The sequence below is a fragment of the Lucilia sericata genome, unplaced genomic scaffold, assembly GCF_015586225.1.
Source record: "Lucilia sericata isolate MDLA Ls3-8-SP2 unplaced genomic scaffold, ASM1558622v1 Contig000236F_arrow, whole genome shotgun sequence".
Taxonomy (NCBI): Eukaryota; Metazoa; Arthropoda; class Insecta; order Diptera; family Calliphoridae; genus Lucilia; species Lucilia sericata.
Window position 1 is genome coordinate 1 of NW_023994263.1, and position 16,508 is coordinate 16,508.

General features: G+C 30.7%; 1 protein-coding gene across 7 annotated transcripts in view; it reads right to left on the minus strand.

Moving 5' to 3' along the window:
• Positions 1-11,540: 11,540 nt before the first annotated feature.
• LOC119602519 overlaps positions 11,541-16,508 on the minus strand; it is a 76,353-nt gene continuing 71,385 nt past the window's right edge. For 6 of the 7 annotated variants that reach the window (XM_037954087.1, XM_037954091.1, XM_037954089.1 and 3 more), the window contains one exon: positions 11,541-12,691. In XM_037954087.1, the coding sequence (XP_037810015.1) occupies positions 11,932-12,357 (426 nt within the window). In that variant the 5' untranslated portion in view covers positions 12,358-12,691 and the 3' untranslated portion in view covers positions 11,541-11,931. Of the gene's footprint in view, positions 12,692-12,762; positions 13,149-16,508 lie in introns of those variants that run through there. The other variant, XR_005231347.1, reaches the window with a different exon arrangement.

Genomic DNA, 16,508 nt, shown 5'->3' on the forward strand with positions numbered 1-16,508 from the left:
TCGGGAGAAAATGGTAACCTACCCGCGACTCTTCTAAACGATTCTTTTATGAGCCCCACTTCTGATCAGTTCTGACTCATTTTTTAATCTTTTTTGAGTCATTAATAAGCCGACTTACTGGTCGTTTTAGAATTATTTTCGAATCATATTATAGTCATTTTTGAGTCTTTTCTGAGTAATTTTTATGTTTGTTACAGACAAATACAATACAACAGAAAACACTTTTTGATCTTCCGACTGCTAAAAATGTAACTACAAAATACATTTATAAACAATCAAATTTCGAACACCTGGAAGACCTATTAGTGATTGCTGTACTTATTGTTATTCAAGTAAATCAGATTTTAAACATTAATTGGAATTATTAAGACTTAGTTCAGTGATTAGTCACCCAACTATCTTCCGTAGATGAACATTAAACATATAAAACTATTATAATTAAAGCATAATATAATATATATAATGATATACTTATACATTTAATTTTATAAAAGAATGAGAATTATATCAACTTATTTTAGGCCACACAAACTTTTTTGCCAACTCTTCTAAAAGAGTCTTTTCTGAGCCCATTTTCAAATCAGTTTCGACTCATTTTTGAATCGTTTTGAGTCATTTTTAAGTGTAAGTGTTGCTATTCCATTGGAAACAAAAACAATTACACAAGAAACAATTTTTGATCTTCCAACTGCTCGTAATATGATCACAAAATAAGTTTTTAAAACCATCATATTTTAAACACCAGGATGATCAATTTATGATTGTTATACATTTTGTTATTGTTTTTCAAATAATCAGTTTTCAATCATATATTGGGATCATTTTCGAATATTTTTTTAAGCGCTCAACTTATTAATCACGTTTAGGTCATCAAAAGTAGTCAAAAATGAGTCAGTTTACTGATTAATCATCCAACAATCTTCCAAATGCTAGCTGGGAAATATAATAAAAACAAAATTTGCAAAAAAAAAACAAAAATTATCATTAAATATTTTAACATCTCTTATTGAACATTTCCCACCACTTACAACAATTTGTTTCCTTTAACATAACAACTTAAAACTCGAATTAGTTGTTAAAATGTTTCTATTGCTTTAGCAATTTTCCACATAAACATTTTCTTAATTTTCGCTTAGTTGTTAAAAATTGTTTATTTTTTTTTTTTCAAACACGACATATTCATATAACTACCAGTTATTGTGACAAACTAAATATTGGTTACACATTTTTTTATTACCAATAATTACAATAATTTCTTTTTAGTAAAATGTACATTTTTGTTGCAGTTTCTACATACATATGTAATTGTTTTGTAACAACAACAAAAAAAAACTAAACTAAAAACCACTTGATTAAAATCCCAAAAGAATCTAGTATTTAATAGAAAAAAAACATGAAAACATGCCAGAGCCGCCTATTTCCCGCTTGATTGTTAGAAAATGTTTTATAATTGTGATTTTGTGTTTTATTTTATTTTTCAAATTTGTATGTATTTAAATATAACATTTATTTACAATATGAGCTACATATACACACTCATACATACATAACCATTTACATTTGTTGTGAATTCTGTGTACCTAAACATACACACAAATATATTGCTTAGTAAAAAATGCACAATATCAAACCAGCCACAATTAACAACCGGCTTAAACTATATAGTAAAATACTACAACAACAATATCAAAACCAACCAAATGACAAACCAACCGAACCGAACAAACGAACATCGACCAAAACCATTGGACTTGTTTTAGTCTTTTTTTCTGTGTTATGTTGCATAAAAGTCTTTTTTTTTTCAAATACACAACAAACATGACATTATTATTTTCTATTTTGTTTTAGTTTTTATTTTCTTCAATATTTGTTTCAAAATCTAATGCAATCGAATCGAACAAGCTTTAAAATAAAAGGGGGCCAACATTTTCATTTTGGTTGCAATTTTAATATTGGTTGCCAATTGGATTGTTAGTTAATAGCGTTTAAGTTCGTTAGTCCAGATGTCGTGGGTTCGATTGCCAAAAGAGACTCTGGAAAAGGAGCGCACAAGACTTGACATCGGATTTTATGTAAAACGCATTCTCCTTTCAAAAAGGGCTATATTATTTATGGACATTTTAAAATATTTAAAGATTTAACCTTTGATCCTATAAAATAATGTCCTAAATTTAGTCGAGAAACTTTCCGCGATCTATTCAAATTTTACAACCAATAGTGTAGACTATTATCTCAAACGAAAAAGTTTACATCCCCTATATTGTGAATTATTGCGTCATGACATATACGATCATGCTTCAATCCGATCGACTCCTTATAGAGGATCATTTAATGTGAGGATTGTGCCTCCAGCATGCTCAGAGAGGATGCCTGAACTTATAGGACGCTCGGAATTTAGAAAGAATATTCATAGAGTATTTGACCCATTGTAGCACCTATCAAATGATCTCAATTTGGGCAATCTTGTAGTATCCGATCTTGTAGAACCAACCAACCTGACATACATATTTCTGATATAAAAAATATTATTATGTATAGTGCTAATAGTGGATCAACTATTATTCTGTCATTCGTCGATCATGTTTGATACCGCGGTTACAGAAATATTACCTTATATATCTTCATGACCTGGAATCGACTCCACAAATTACCGTCAGAATTGAGACAGGAATTGAATGCAATTAGTAATACATTTTAACCTGAGATAGGATCCTTGATACAGATAGTTTAAAAATTGAATTATCTGACTCATTTGACGGCAATGTGTGCCTCCTGTAGGTTATTAGTTAATCTTCTAGTCTGTCAGACGGCAATGTGTGCCTCCGGTAGGTTATGAGTTAATCTTCTAGTCTGTCAGACCGGAGATCGTAGGTTTGATTCTCACGAGTGATACTGGTAAAGGAGCTTACAACAGGCCCGATAGGGTCCTAGGGGGATTTCGAACTATCCAACATATCTCGGCAATGTTGATGGCGTTTATGTTAGCCTAAAGGATGGTACAGGCATTAGTCCACCTGATTAAGCCCAAGGACTATTTTCTTCTTATTCATTAGGGTGGCTAGGAACCTCTCATATGTTTTGATACAAATATTCGTATATTTGAGAAATTATTACAATAATAAATTGGCGGATTAGCAATAGAGTATATGGTACCTCTCATATAATTTAAATTTACACATACTGGGCATAGCTAGTTATTATGTTTATATTTCCTATCCTTATACCACAGATGTCCAAAGTACTTAATCTATACAATCTCTGGCAAGTTTTTGTTATGTATATGACAATTTTCAGACAATATCTTAAGTCTTCTTAACCACACTGCTGGGATGGTCTCTGTTGTTTTGTCAATAGCTACTAAATGAATATTCGTCGAAATATATCAGGTCAATAAAGAAACTAATATTGTAGTTATCGACTACAATTTAATCAACAGTTTTTTCTTGCGATTTGGGTTTTAATCACAACCGTTATGTATACTCCGATAGGACCTCACCAATAGCCAGTACAGGACAATAGGATAGAAGTTTCGTTAAATCAAGAGTCAAACAGCCCCGAGGAGTTATTTGTCCTCGTTATGACATACTAGAGGTGGTGGTATTGTGAATGTTATTCAACATGTGTCAGTGAGCACCTCGAAAGACAGTATCTGCAGACCGGTATTCTCTTCTACTAACGCTTGGTGTGTGATGTATCTTTCATTCATTTCACTGAGTCCCAAACAGAGATACATTTCCAAAGATAAATGTTTTTCGATTTTATTCAATATTTCTAGAGAGAATTGATGTCTTTTAATTCGAATTGTAGTGTTTCTTAAATTGCCCTTCCCTGCATGTTTTGGTTGGTACAATGTTAGTTGTTGGGGCTTAGTATAGGTATTGGTTTTGTAACGTTGTAGTTTCTATTATTACTGTTGCTGCAGCATGCTATTGTTGCGGACCGATGGCATGCAAAGTTTGTTTCAATGTAGATGAAATTCGTTTTAGTTTGCTGTCATTGCTGGTAGATTTTGCTGCTGTTGTAGCAGATACTAGGACACAGCAGCAGCTGCTAATGTTGTTGCTGCTGCTGTTAGTGTCGCTATTGCAATTTGAGGTTAAAGTAATAGAGGGAAATCGGATACTTATGCAAACATGTTCACAGAAATGGCAAAAGCAACATTAACAATCGGCCAACCAAACAGCCGCTACTAACTCGAATAATTATTACAAACTAAAACTAAATACATATATATGTATGTACAACAAAAAAAAAAAAACAAAACAAGAAATTGTTAATAAAGATAGAAAATAATAAATAGAAAATATGGTAAATAAAAAGAAAAAAGTAGACTTTGTAGTTTTACTAGCATAGTACTTATTGTAACTATTGATCAAGCGCAACGAGTATTTTAAAGTATTTTTTCACTTTTATAACAAGTATCTGTAGTTATTGTTTTAATAGAATAAGTGAGTAAGTATGTATGTATCTAAGTAAGTTACTTTTATAGATATGCTAACAAAAAAATCAGTGCGTCATTTCAAAGTGTCGTGTTTTAGTAGAGGGTTTCTCTCTCTCTCTTCTCGACGTTTCGCTTGGCGGCATTTTTGTTTTCAATTAAACTTAATAATGATGATGGCGCAAATATATATTTATGATCATTAAAAACATATAATTATTATGAGGCTGATCATTATGTTTAAATAACATTATGATGTTGTATCATGCTGTTAAAGATCTCTCTATAGATCGGTTCTGTGGGGTCTTCTGTGTGCACACATTTAATCATGAGTTAAATCTTAATTATTTTTTTTTTTTGTTTTATTACAAAATCATAATGAGGTTTAAAATAAATTACAAACATTTATGATGGTAGACAATGAAATTTTTAATGCCCTATAGCTGATGGTTTATTGAAGTAGACAGTCAGTGTAAGTAAACAGTGATTGAATTTAGAGGGAGTATTCTATTGAAAAGTAAATTATTTTAATGGTTTACTTCCAGAGAATTAAGATTTTTTAATAGGAAACTCTACTTATTAAAAGTTGAAATATGTTTTGGGCGATTCTTTAATTTGTAATAGATATAAGGGTAGGTTTAACCAATGTATTAGTTAAACTGTTAATGCAGTTGCGGAGTAACACTGAGGCAAAACATCATTTAGAATTGCATCGGTATTTGAAAAGGCGTTTCCTAGAATAAATGATCAATCTGGGTTTGAAAAATTTTAAACAGTTTGAAGAATTTGCACCGATGAACTTGGTCACCATTAAATTATAATTCTAGTAAATCATCTGCACAAAGCTTTATCAGAAAAGCACATATACAAAATTGACAATGATCATTACTGCAGATAATATTGACTATAGCGTACTATTTACCCCACAGTCACTGTTTAATTTATTTGTTTGTATATTTTAAGGAGTGGAGGCCATAAAGCCGGCTAAATGCATGTTTCCTCTCAATACTCAATTCTTTCTTTGCTTTTAAAACTTCCTCTTGCTCTCTGCAAATAATTCTTTCCACCGATCTATGGTTGGCTCTCTTATTATGCACACAGTGATTGTGAGTCTCAGATATTTTGTTTATTATTTTGTTGATCATTAAGTTGTTGGATCAGTATTATTATTATTTTTTGCACACTTTGAACGTTGTTGTATTTTCAGTCTGCATGTCTGTCCTTCCGTCTGTCCGTCTGTCTGTCGATAGGTTTGTCTGTCTCATACACATGATGATAGAGTAATGTTGTGTAGTAAATTTGTTTGTATGAAAGAAAAAAAATGTTTATATATCGTGCCTGGTACGGTGATCACCGTTTCAGGCAAACGACTTTACTTGGCATCCATATTTCAGGTTTATTTATTTATATTTTTTTTGCTCTACGTGTTTGTTGCTGTTGTTTTTATTGTTTTGGTATTGTAGAGAGAAGAAAAAAAAATAATAAAATAAAGTACACATACATACAATTACTAACTAATATTATTTTGATTTTTTGTTGTTACTGCTGCTGCTGCTGTATTGTTATTATTATAAGTGTAATAGTATAGTCATTGTTTAGAGTACAATTCAATTCACATCTAAATATCTGGCAAAAGTATCCATTTATTTACTACACTTTAGTATTCAATGTTCAATACATATATTATGGTATTTGCAATGACGTTTTTATCGTTGCCGTTTAAATATATATTTTGTGACTGAATGACTGACTACTTAAAATATTCAAAAGGTGGCCTTTTTTCAAATGCTTAAAACTAACATTTTCAATTGAATGAAATTCTTAAAATTCTATGTACACAAGTAAACCGACCGAACGACTGACCACTAAGTACTAATAAAGTCAACATTCATTTCTTTAATTTAAAACTTGTTTTTTGCACACAAAAAAATAAATAATAATAAAAAATATTTAAAATATTTTGTTGCAATATCAATTAATATGTTTTGATGCAAGAATTAATTGTTGTATTTACCAGAATATTGTGGAAATGGAAAATTTTCATGTTTAAAAATTCTTTGAGCAGGTGTTGCATAAAAACTATAGTTGTGGGTTTTTAATTTGCTGGTATATTAACTGTTGTGGATAATAATTAAAATTATTTTTTAATGCCAACATCCATTTGTTGGATGTTGGTGGAATTGAGTCCACAATCCTCTGACTAATTGCCAAATACCGTTAATTTTTCAAGCTACTCTAATCTCAAATTGTTTAAAAACATAAGGTTTTAGTGATGGCGATATAACAGAGCGATCTAAAAAGTTTTTTATAAAATTTGTTATGCCGACTGGAGGTCCTATCTATTAGCTTCAAGAAATATGTTATCATGATGAACTTCCTCCATCTTGATGTGATTGCAATCTGAAGGAAATGAGGTGCTACCAGTATCTCTGGTCTGAAGGGAATATAAACTGTTGGTGTCCGACCTGAGATCAAATAAGAGAGGGCAGAGTTTTGGCCTTTGACTTGTTCCGATTATTGAAGAGTTCCCTTCAGGGTACAAATGGTAGCTGTGGTTTAAACCTCAAATCGCAGGAATATATTTTTGGTTAAAAGACTGATAAGGGGTGAAATCTATATTGCGGCATAAGTTTGGTGCTGTTGCAGAACAAGACACAGAGGAGAAATCAGGGGTATATGGATATAGCCTTACCCATATACCCGTATGAATGTCGTGGAAGTTTTCTCTTGAATATGTCGGATAAATGAGAAGTGTGCTGGGTTAAATGGTCGTACATCTATCGAATTCTCTTCTTTAACCAGGTATATTCAGACTCGGCTCTGTTCATAAACCCCGACAAGAAAAAAGCAATCACTGGTCTAAAGTCAATATCAGGTGAAATCAATCTTCCGGTATACCGGAAGGTGACCACCCTTATGATGTCATGAAAGATAGCATTATTTAAAATGCAATCTCCATCAACTAATGACCCATTTCAGTGCATTCCTTAACCTCTGCAAGCTCGCGCAACCACACTACTGAGATGGCTCTGCTGATTCGGCAACAGCACCTAGAGATGTATGTCCAAAATACCCAGCTGTATATCTGATAATGTGACAAAGTATGTAGGAATTTCCGAAGTCAATTCGAACCCAATAATTGCCCTGACAAGTTGAGTGGTGCAACTCAATCATAAGTCGCGTAGCGTGAAACAATATGAATCCTGTTGTGATGCCAACAGCACCGAGAACTTCCCTGAAATAAAAGGTCTACTAATTCAATACTAGTCTCCTGTCGGGCAGAGGAGTCTTTTCCAATCGATCACCAATTACATCAGTTCCATTCTAAGACCATAAATAACGATCTACGGAATGACACAACTACCAAGTATCAACCTGAAATTTCTCCAACCTATACTGGCGCCCTACTACGCGAAGGGTAAGGGATACTCAATGGGTTCAGGAATCCACCATAAGTTGCTCTGTCACAACACCTTGTGAGAGCACCGGAGAGAGAATCCAGACATATGTATATGGCATTTGAATATATCAGTCCTTAAACCAACATTCTCTTCCCACAGCCACTACGTAGATCCCGAAAGAACCTCAACCAACTGATCAGCCTGGACAAGTTCTGCTGCCAACTGGCTACCCGTAGTGCCAGATTAGACTGGTTAGACCCCATGTCAAATCATTCCAATTCCCGTTAAACTAGAGGTATTGGTAGAACCTTTTTTCCCCGGGATATTGCAATAGAGACCATCCCATCTACGCGGTTGTAAACGGAACGATGTGCAAAAATTGCAAACCTGCAATTTCTCTTTTGAGATATTATAACCGAATTTTTAAAACAACACTAAATTTGATAAAAGTAGATTTTTTGCTATATTTAGTCTTGATATTACTGGGTTTGAACTTTTCAGATATCTCTTCTTTTTGTAGAAATGTCCATTGTTGAAGTTTTCAGATTAAGATATCAAAAAGACGTTCAGACTTAGTTCAGATGATATAAGATATTTTATAAATAGAGGTGACTTCATGTCCCCAATATGACGAAATTATTTAATTTTATAATTAATATTTAACCCTAACGTTTTCAGAAATGTTTGGATGAACTCTGAAAATCAATATTTCCTTTCTGACTATTATAAGTGATTTATTTTCAAATCAATTTCAATCATTACCAATTATACAGAGAGAAATTTTATAATTTATATATTTTTCCTCCTTTATACCATTTATAAATAAATACATATCTTGTTATTATAAGTTTAAAACATTTATCTACTTTTATTCATTTGCCTTAAATTGATTAATTACATTTCGAACACTTAGCAAAAAGTTTACTTTCACATCAAGTGGAAAATCGTTTTAAATGTTTTGCATTACGTGTCAATTTAATTACTTCATTTGATTTAATATTAATTGTTTAAATGCATTTAAATTAATAGCAATTTGCAAGGCAAATTTGCCTCATCAATATGGAAGAGAATATGTATTGAAATTATAAATGAAGTTGTGTATTTGAAATATTAAATGTTGTTAAATACAACTATTGTGGGATAATTTTCTTAATGAATTTAAAAGTTTGTTTGAAAATATTTTTGAAATTTAAAATCAAAGATTTTATGTTGCAGAAATTAATAGGTTCCAAAACAGACATCTAAGAGCGACAAATAAGGTCTTAAATTGCTTTTCTGCGAGCTTAGGTACTTTTCAAAGCATGAGAGCTCTTTGCCTAACTCTGTTTTAGAGCAACTCTTAAGAGAGTGGGTTAAGCAAAAAACAGATTAAAAAGAGAGATTAAGAGCTAATAAATGGATCATTCTTCATTACCAAGTGATACTAAAGTGGCAATTGACTTTTCCTCCAGATTACCTGGGAGTTAAAAAAATACATCTTTTGATAACAGTACAAGTTTGCTGGGATAGTTACCAAAATATGTAACCCCCTTATTTATATAATTTATATTTTGCATACATATTTCAATATAAAAATTTCGTGCCTCATTTGCTTTTAACTCAAGTTTCAAATAATTTATCAATTCACTAGAAATCCATTAGAAAAATATATTCTGCACGTTTTAACTTTTTGGCACCTTTTGATCTTGTTGCTGTCGTTACTCTTGTATGTCTTCGACATTCATAACCTATAACCCCTTCAAAAAAGAAATAGGAAATTGGGGGAAAACATAAAACTCTTTTGTGTACTGTAAATAAAACAAGCGGCAAAGCAAGTAAGTGAGTGAGTGAGTGTTAGATGTGACACTTGAGTGTTGGTGAAATACGAAAAAGGGAAAATAAATGGAATAAAAGAAAACAGAAACAATATTTTTGCTGTATATTGTTAAGAACTTCTTAACATGCTAAAATGACTAATGGATTTTTGTTGGTTGGTTGGTTGAGTGGTGTGGGCTTACTTGTTTGCTATTTCGGTAGTGTAATGGAAAGTGGTGTTGGTGTAGGAAAAAAGTGGTGGAGAGATATTTATTTAAATAAAATTCACAAAACGGGTCTGGAGATGTACAAATAATCGAAATATATAAATATATAATATCTCAGACCGTATTGGACTACAAGAATACTATTCCGGAGGTGAGCTCTGCACCACATGGTTATCAGGTCACTCGGGTATAATAGACAATTAATAAGAGATGTACTTGTTGTAAAGGAAAGGGAGCTTGAAGAAGTCAAACTGACGAATACATTACTCTTCAAAGCATAGATTGATTGGATTGAATTTAGAACTTGTTCGATAGATGAATCCTATGGGATGATCACTACGAAATCTGGACGAGACACCCATCTTAGAATGAATAAGTTTAACGTTAGTATAATGGTACGTCTTCTTAGTAGATACACTAGATTACGAACATAACTATAAACAAGTAAGAAACTATAATCGGGAGTGGCCGACCTTATGATTTATTTTCAATAATAAAGCATTTATATTGAATCTTACATAGTTTCCAAATAATGTCTGTTCATGAACGGTTGTATGCTGACTAGGAGAAATAAAAGTAGGATTTTAAATATTTTCAACAGCCTTCGTCATTGCATCCAGAGAAGAGTATGTGACAAATTTTAACGAATTATATTGAAAATTGCGAGCTGTAGCGTGCACAAAAGATTTATATGGTTACATCGAATCAGAAAGTGATTCTGAACCGACTGGTATACAAATATTTTTTAGTGTTACAAACATCAGCACATTGTACCGATTTTTGGATAGATAGTAGTATATTAGACGTAGTTCGGAGATAAAAGGCCCAAATCGGTAAGTCCGGTTGTAGGGGGGGCTAAGGCAAAAATTGGTCCGATCCTTATAAAATTTAATGTTGGGATTTATGTTTATATAAAATTTATTTCTGCCAAATTTCATCTTGATACTAGCGTTTATAAGTGAATTGTGGACATTCAAGTAATTTTCTGAAGGGGATTTTGCATGGGGAGTAGGGTCAAATAATGCCCGATCATTGTGAAAATCGACAGTGTTATTTATAATTATATCAAACTTAGTTGTGCCGATTTCTGGAAAGATAGTAGTATATTTGACGTAGTTATGAGCTAAAAGGCCCGAATCGGAAGATCCGGTTATATGAGGGCTGGGGCAAAACTTGGGCCCGGGATTTATGTTTATATAAAACTTATTTGTTCCAAATTTGATAGTGATACCAGGGTTTATAAGTGAATTGTGGACATTCAAGTCATTTTCTGAAGCGGACTTTGTATGCGGGTTAGAATCATATAATGCCAGATCTTTACGAAAATTGCTATAGTTATTAAGACTTATATAAAACTTAGTTTTGTAAATTTTTGTAGATATACTTAGTAGATCATTTAACATAATTATAAGGTCAAAAGCCCTATTTGGTGATCCGGTTGTATGGGGGCTAGGTGAAATAATGGACCGATTTCAACCATTTTCAATAGCGTTAGTCCTTGGACCAAAAGAAGCTCACGTTCCAAATTTCATCAATTTGGACAGACAGACAGACGGACGGACGGACAGATGGACATAGGTTAATCGACTCAGGAAGTGATTCTGAGCCGCGTGTAGGACCAATATTTTTGGGTGTTACAAACATCAGCACAAACGCATAATACTAATACCACTATAGTGGTGTAGGGTATAAAAATTGGACGAACGGATCAGAGATCTCTGTCAATGCCAGACTTTCATCGAAATTATATCCAAATATCAGAGAATCGCTGTTAATAAAGATATTATATCACTCAGACGTACTGATTAGAAAATTGTGTAAATCCAGGAAACAGATTTTCTGATGAATTTTCTATGAAAAGAAGAGCACAACTGCACCGATAGCGATCTATGAAATGGCATAATTCTTTCTACTTTTACATAAAATGTCCCCACTGTTCATGACTGTTAGCTTTTAAAAATATGAAAAGGAAAAGTTTTGTTCGTTTGCTACTTTTTTTTATTGAAAACAAACAATAAAAAAAAACTTTTATATGAAGACATTAAGGAATTGTTCGTTGTTGTTGTTATTTTCACTTACCTGATTGTAATGGTAGAATACGGGTATTTTCACGTTGGGCGGAGGCGGTTGCTTGTGTTGTTGGTATAAAACAGGCAAAATTATTTAAAATAACCACGGCTAAGAAACAAACAATAAAACTTAAATTACAGCTGAGAAGACGATTGCTGTTGCTGCTGTGTTCTGGCCTCGTTTGTGGTCTTAGCCATGACGGTGATGATGATGACGTTGTTGATGTTGTAGCTGCTAAAGTTGTTTTGCAGACATTATTAGAGCGGGTGGTTATTGATGACACTTTTTTGTTGTTGTTATGAATTTTTAATAATTTTTTACATTTACTTGTTGACATTGTTGATGGCAAAGATTTTGTGTTTGATTTGATTAATTTTGGTTGTTGTTGTAGTTGCAGCCGGAATCCATTGCCAATAGGCGGATCCATGTTTGGCTTAAGCACACAAAAAAACGCTTAAAGCGTTTTTCTTAATACACAAAAATATTAAACAATTTTTGCTAATTACCAATGAGGTTTAATAAAACATTAAAAACACTCTTTAACACTTATTTGTATATAAATAATAATAAAAATATTAAAACTCAACAAAAATTAATTAATAAAACTTTTGCCACAATTTACACTTTTTATTTTGATTATATTCCTTTTTTTTGATATTTACTTGAAAACACTTTTATTTTATTTTTTATAAATTTAAATTTTCTTTTATCTTAAAATTTTAATTTGTTGTTAAACCAAAAATATTGCACTTCTTCGCCTTCTGTAAAGAAGAAAAAGATAAAAAGAGATTTAATAAACAATTATAAAAAATATTAATTTTATTTTCGTCTTAATACTAAAAAAACATTGTTGATTTTTTATATATATTTTTTTTCTTTTTTAAAGGAAATCATAAAAATAAAATAATTTTCTTTATTTTTAATTTTATTTTCTTTTAATCGTTGCCTGTTGTTGGCTGTATGTGCGTTGCTGTGTTTGTGGCGTTTGTGCAATAAAGAGATTTGTTTTTTTTTTTGTTGGATTTTCACTAGTACTGGTTGTTTTTCAGTTTATGCTCTCTGCTCTCTTAAGGGTGTATAAGTTTGTGTGTGTTTTTATAAGAGTGTTTGTTTGTGTGTGTTAATGTTATTGTACTTAACACAAACAGGAACCGGAAGTTAACGTTAGCTGCTGGTAATTACGTGCACAGAATCTATAAAAAGCTGCAGCAAAAGAAACTGTAAAGAGAAAAAGCAAAAAAAAAAAGAAAAACAATTATTATTATTTTCAAAATTTATGTTGGTTTTTCTCTACTTATTTAACTTAAATTATAAAGTGATTATAAAAAGAATGTTTTTAATGTTTCTATTTCATTTTTTTTTTTTTGTTGGGTAAAAGAAAATTATGTTGAAATATAAAATTCAACTGGGTTATATTTTATATGCAGAGCGCGTTATAAATTTCTTTGAAGATTTTTTTTTTCATAATTCATAATACTTAAGATATTAAATTCAAATAGGATTCAGGGATTAAAAAAGTAAAAATTGTTGAAAAATTTTGAAGTTTCAATGTTATAAAGCTTTAAGTAAATTCAAATATTTTATAACATTTTAATTTGTATTTTAGAATAACTTGAAGATTTATGCTTGAATTTTAATTAAATATTACTCATATTATTAGCAATGTATTCAGTTTTAATTTTGAGTTTATAATATTAAATTTCAGTAAAAATTAATTGTGGATGATAGCAAAATGAAATTAAATATGATTCATTTTATTTTCAACAACATTATCTAGAATAAATATAAATTGTTTTATCTAGAACAAAACAAGTCAGAGTTCTATTTATATACCCTTCACCATACTGTGTTTTTTTTTTTAATGTTAATACATTATTATTTTAGTAAGTTAGCTAGTTGATAGTTCGTTAGTTAGTAGTTAATTAGTTAATTAGTTAGTTAGTTAGTTAGTTAGTTAGTTAGTTAGTTAGTTAGTTAGTAGTAGTTAGTTAGTGAGTTAGTTAGTTAGTTAGTTAGTTAGTTAGTTAGTTAGTTAGTTAGTTAGTTAGTTAGTTAGTTAGTTAGTTAGTTAGTAGTTAGTTAGTTAGTTAGTTAGTTAGTTAGTTTGTTTGTCAGTTAGTTTGTTTGTTAGTTAGTGTAGTTAGTTAGTTAGTTAGTTAGTTAGTTAGTTAGTTAGTAGTTAGTTAGTTAGTTAGTAGTTAGTTAGTTAGTAGTTAGTTAGTAGTAGTTAGTTAGTTAGTTTAGTTAGTTAGTTAGTAGTTAGTTAGTTAGTTAGTTAGTAGGTTAGTTAGTTAGTTAGTTAGTTAGTAGTTAGTTAGTTAGTTAGTAGTAGTTAGTTAGTTAGTGTTAGTTAGTTAGTTAGTTAGTTAGTAGTAGTAGTTAGTTAGTTAGTTAGTAGTTAGTTAGTTAGTAGTTAGTTAGTTAGTTAGTTAGTTAGTTAGTTAGTTAGTTAGTTAGTTAGTAGTTAGTAGTTAGTTAGTTAGTTAGTTAGTTAGTTTAGTAGTTAGTTAGTTAGTTAGTTAGTTAGTAGTTAGTTAGTTAGTTAGTTAGTTAGTTATAGTTAGTTAGTTAGTAGTTAGTAGTTAGTTAGTTAGTTAGTTAGTTAGTTTAGTTAGTTAGTTAGTTAGTTTAGTTAGTTAGTAGTTAGTTTAGTAGTTAGTAGTTAGTTAGTAGTTAGTTAGTTAGTTAGTAGTTAGTTAGTTAGTTAGTTAGTTAGTTAGTTAGTTAGTTAGTTAGTTAGTTAGTAGTTAGTTGTTAGTTAGTTAGTTAGTTAGTTAGTTAGTTAGTTAGTTAGTTAGTTAGTTAGTTAGTTAGTAGTTAGTTAGTTAGTTAGTTAGTTAGTAGTTAGTTAGTAGTTAGTTAGTTAGTTAGTTAGTTAGTTAGTTAGTTAGTTAGTTAGTAGTTAGTTAGTTAGTTAGTTAGTTAGTTAGTTAGTTAGTTAGTTAGTTAGTTAGTTAGTTAGTTAGTTAGTTAGTAGTTAGTTAGTTAGTTAGTAGTTAGTTAGTTAGTTAGTTAGTTAGTTAGTTAGTTAGTTAGTAGTTAGTTAGTTAGTTAGTTAGTTAGTAGTTAGTAGTTAGTTAGTTAGTTAGTTAGTTAGTTAGTTAGTTAGTTAGTTAGTAGTTAGTTAGTTAGTTAGTTAGTTAGTTAGTTAGTTAGTTAGTTAGTAGTTAGTTAGTTAGTTAGTTAGTTAGTTAGTTAGTAGTAGTAGTTAGTTAGTAGTTAGTTAGTAGTTAGTTAGTTAGTAGTTAGTTAGTTAGTTAGTATTAGTTAGTTAGTAGTTAGTTAGTTAGTTAGTTAGTTAGTTAGTTAGTTAGTTAGTGTTAGTTAGTTAGTTAGTTAGTTAGTTAGTTAGTTAGTTAGTTAGTTAGTTAGTTAGTTAGTTAGTTAGTTTAGTTAGTTAGTTAGTTAGTTAGTTAGTTAGTTAGTTAGTTAGTTAGTTAGTAGTAGTTAGTTAGTTAGTTAGTTAGTTAGTTAGTAGTTAGTTAGTTAGTTAGTTAGTTAGTTAGTTGTTAGTTAGTTAGTTAGTATAGTTAGTTAGTTAGTTAGTTAGTTAGTTAGTTAGTAGTTAGTTAGTAGTTAGTTAGTTAGTTAGTTAGTAGTTAGTAGTAGTTAGTAGTAGTTAGTAGTTAGTTAGTTAGTAGTTAGTAGTAGTTAGTAGTTAGTTAGTTAGTTAGTTAGTGATACATATCAAAACTCTAAACTTCATTATGTTCAAATTCAGCCTAAAGTAACTCCAAAAAGTTTCACCGCAAAAGCATTTTAATTTTCTACTACCTAATTGCCTTAATTTCCTCGAACTCGCACTCGTGATCTAAATTTTGATTAATATTGCTTATTTGGTCACTTTCCAACAAACCAAATAAACAAATTACACCGGATAAGCAAAACTGTGGCCCAAAAAGAAATCATTCATCAAAAAACAAGTTTACAAATTGCTTTTAATCTATAATCTTTTTAAGAAACAGATTGATTAAACAACACAATTTACAAAATTAAATCTTGAAAATTAAACTGAAAATATACACATAAAACACGGACAAAAAAGCATCATAACAAAAACCAAAATCAAAGAAAATGTTGAAAATAAAAACAGCAACATAAACAACAACTTTATGATCAACCATAGACCAAGTTAACATTACTAGCTGTGGTTGCTTTGGATAATTATGTTAAAAGGGTCATTCACTTTACTGGTAGCATGAGTAAAGCATACGTACAGTGGGCTTATTGAAAAAAAAAAAAAACAACAACCATAAAATCTCTACCACACTAATAACAACAAGAAAACATAAGCAACACTAACAAATAATAATAAATAAACAAGCAGTAAGAAAATAAACAGAGTCGGTGTTAAAAAAGACTACAGGTTTTTTCTTTCTTTTTCAGTTTTTTGCATACACTCTCTCATAACAAACAACAAAACCAACTACAATTATTATTATGTTGTTGTGGTTGGTGTTGTTGTTGTTATTTGTGCTGCTCTGAATTGCTGGCAATGTTAGTATTACTGTTAATTTCCAAATGGCTGACAGTTTTTGTTACAATTTTATTTTCCTTTTCCTCTCTCCTACTCTCTGT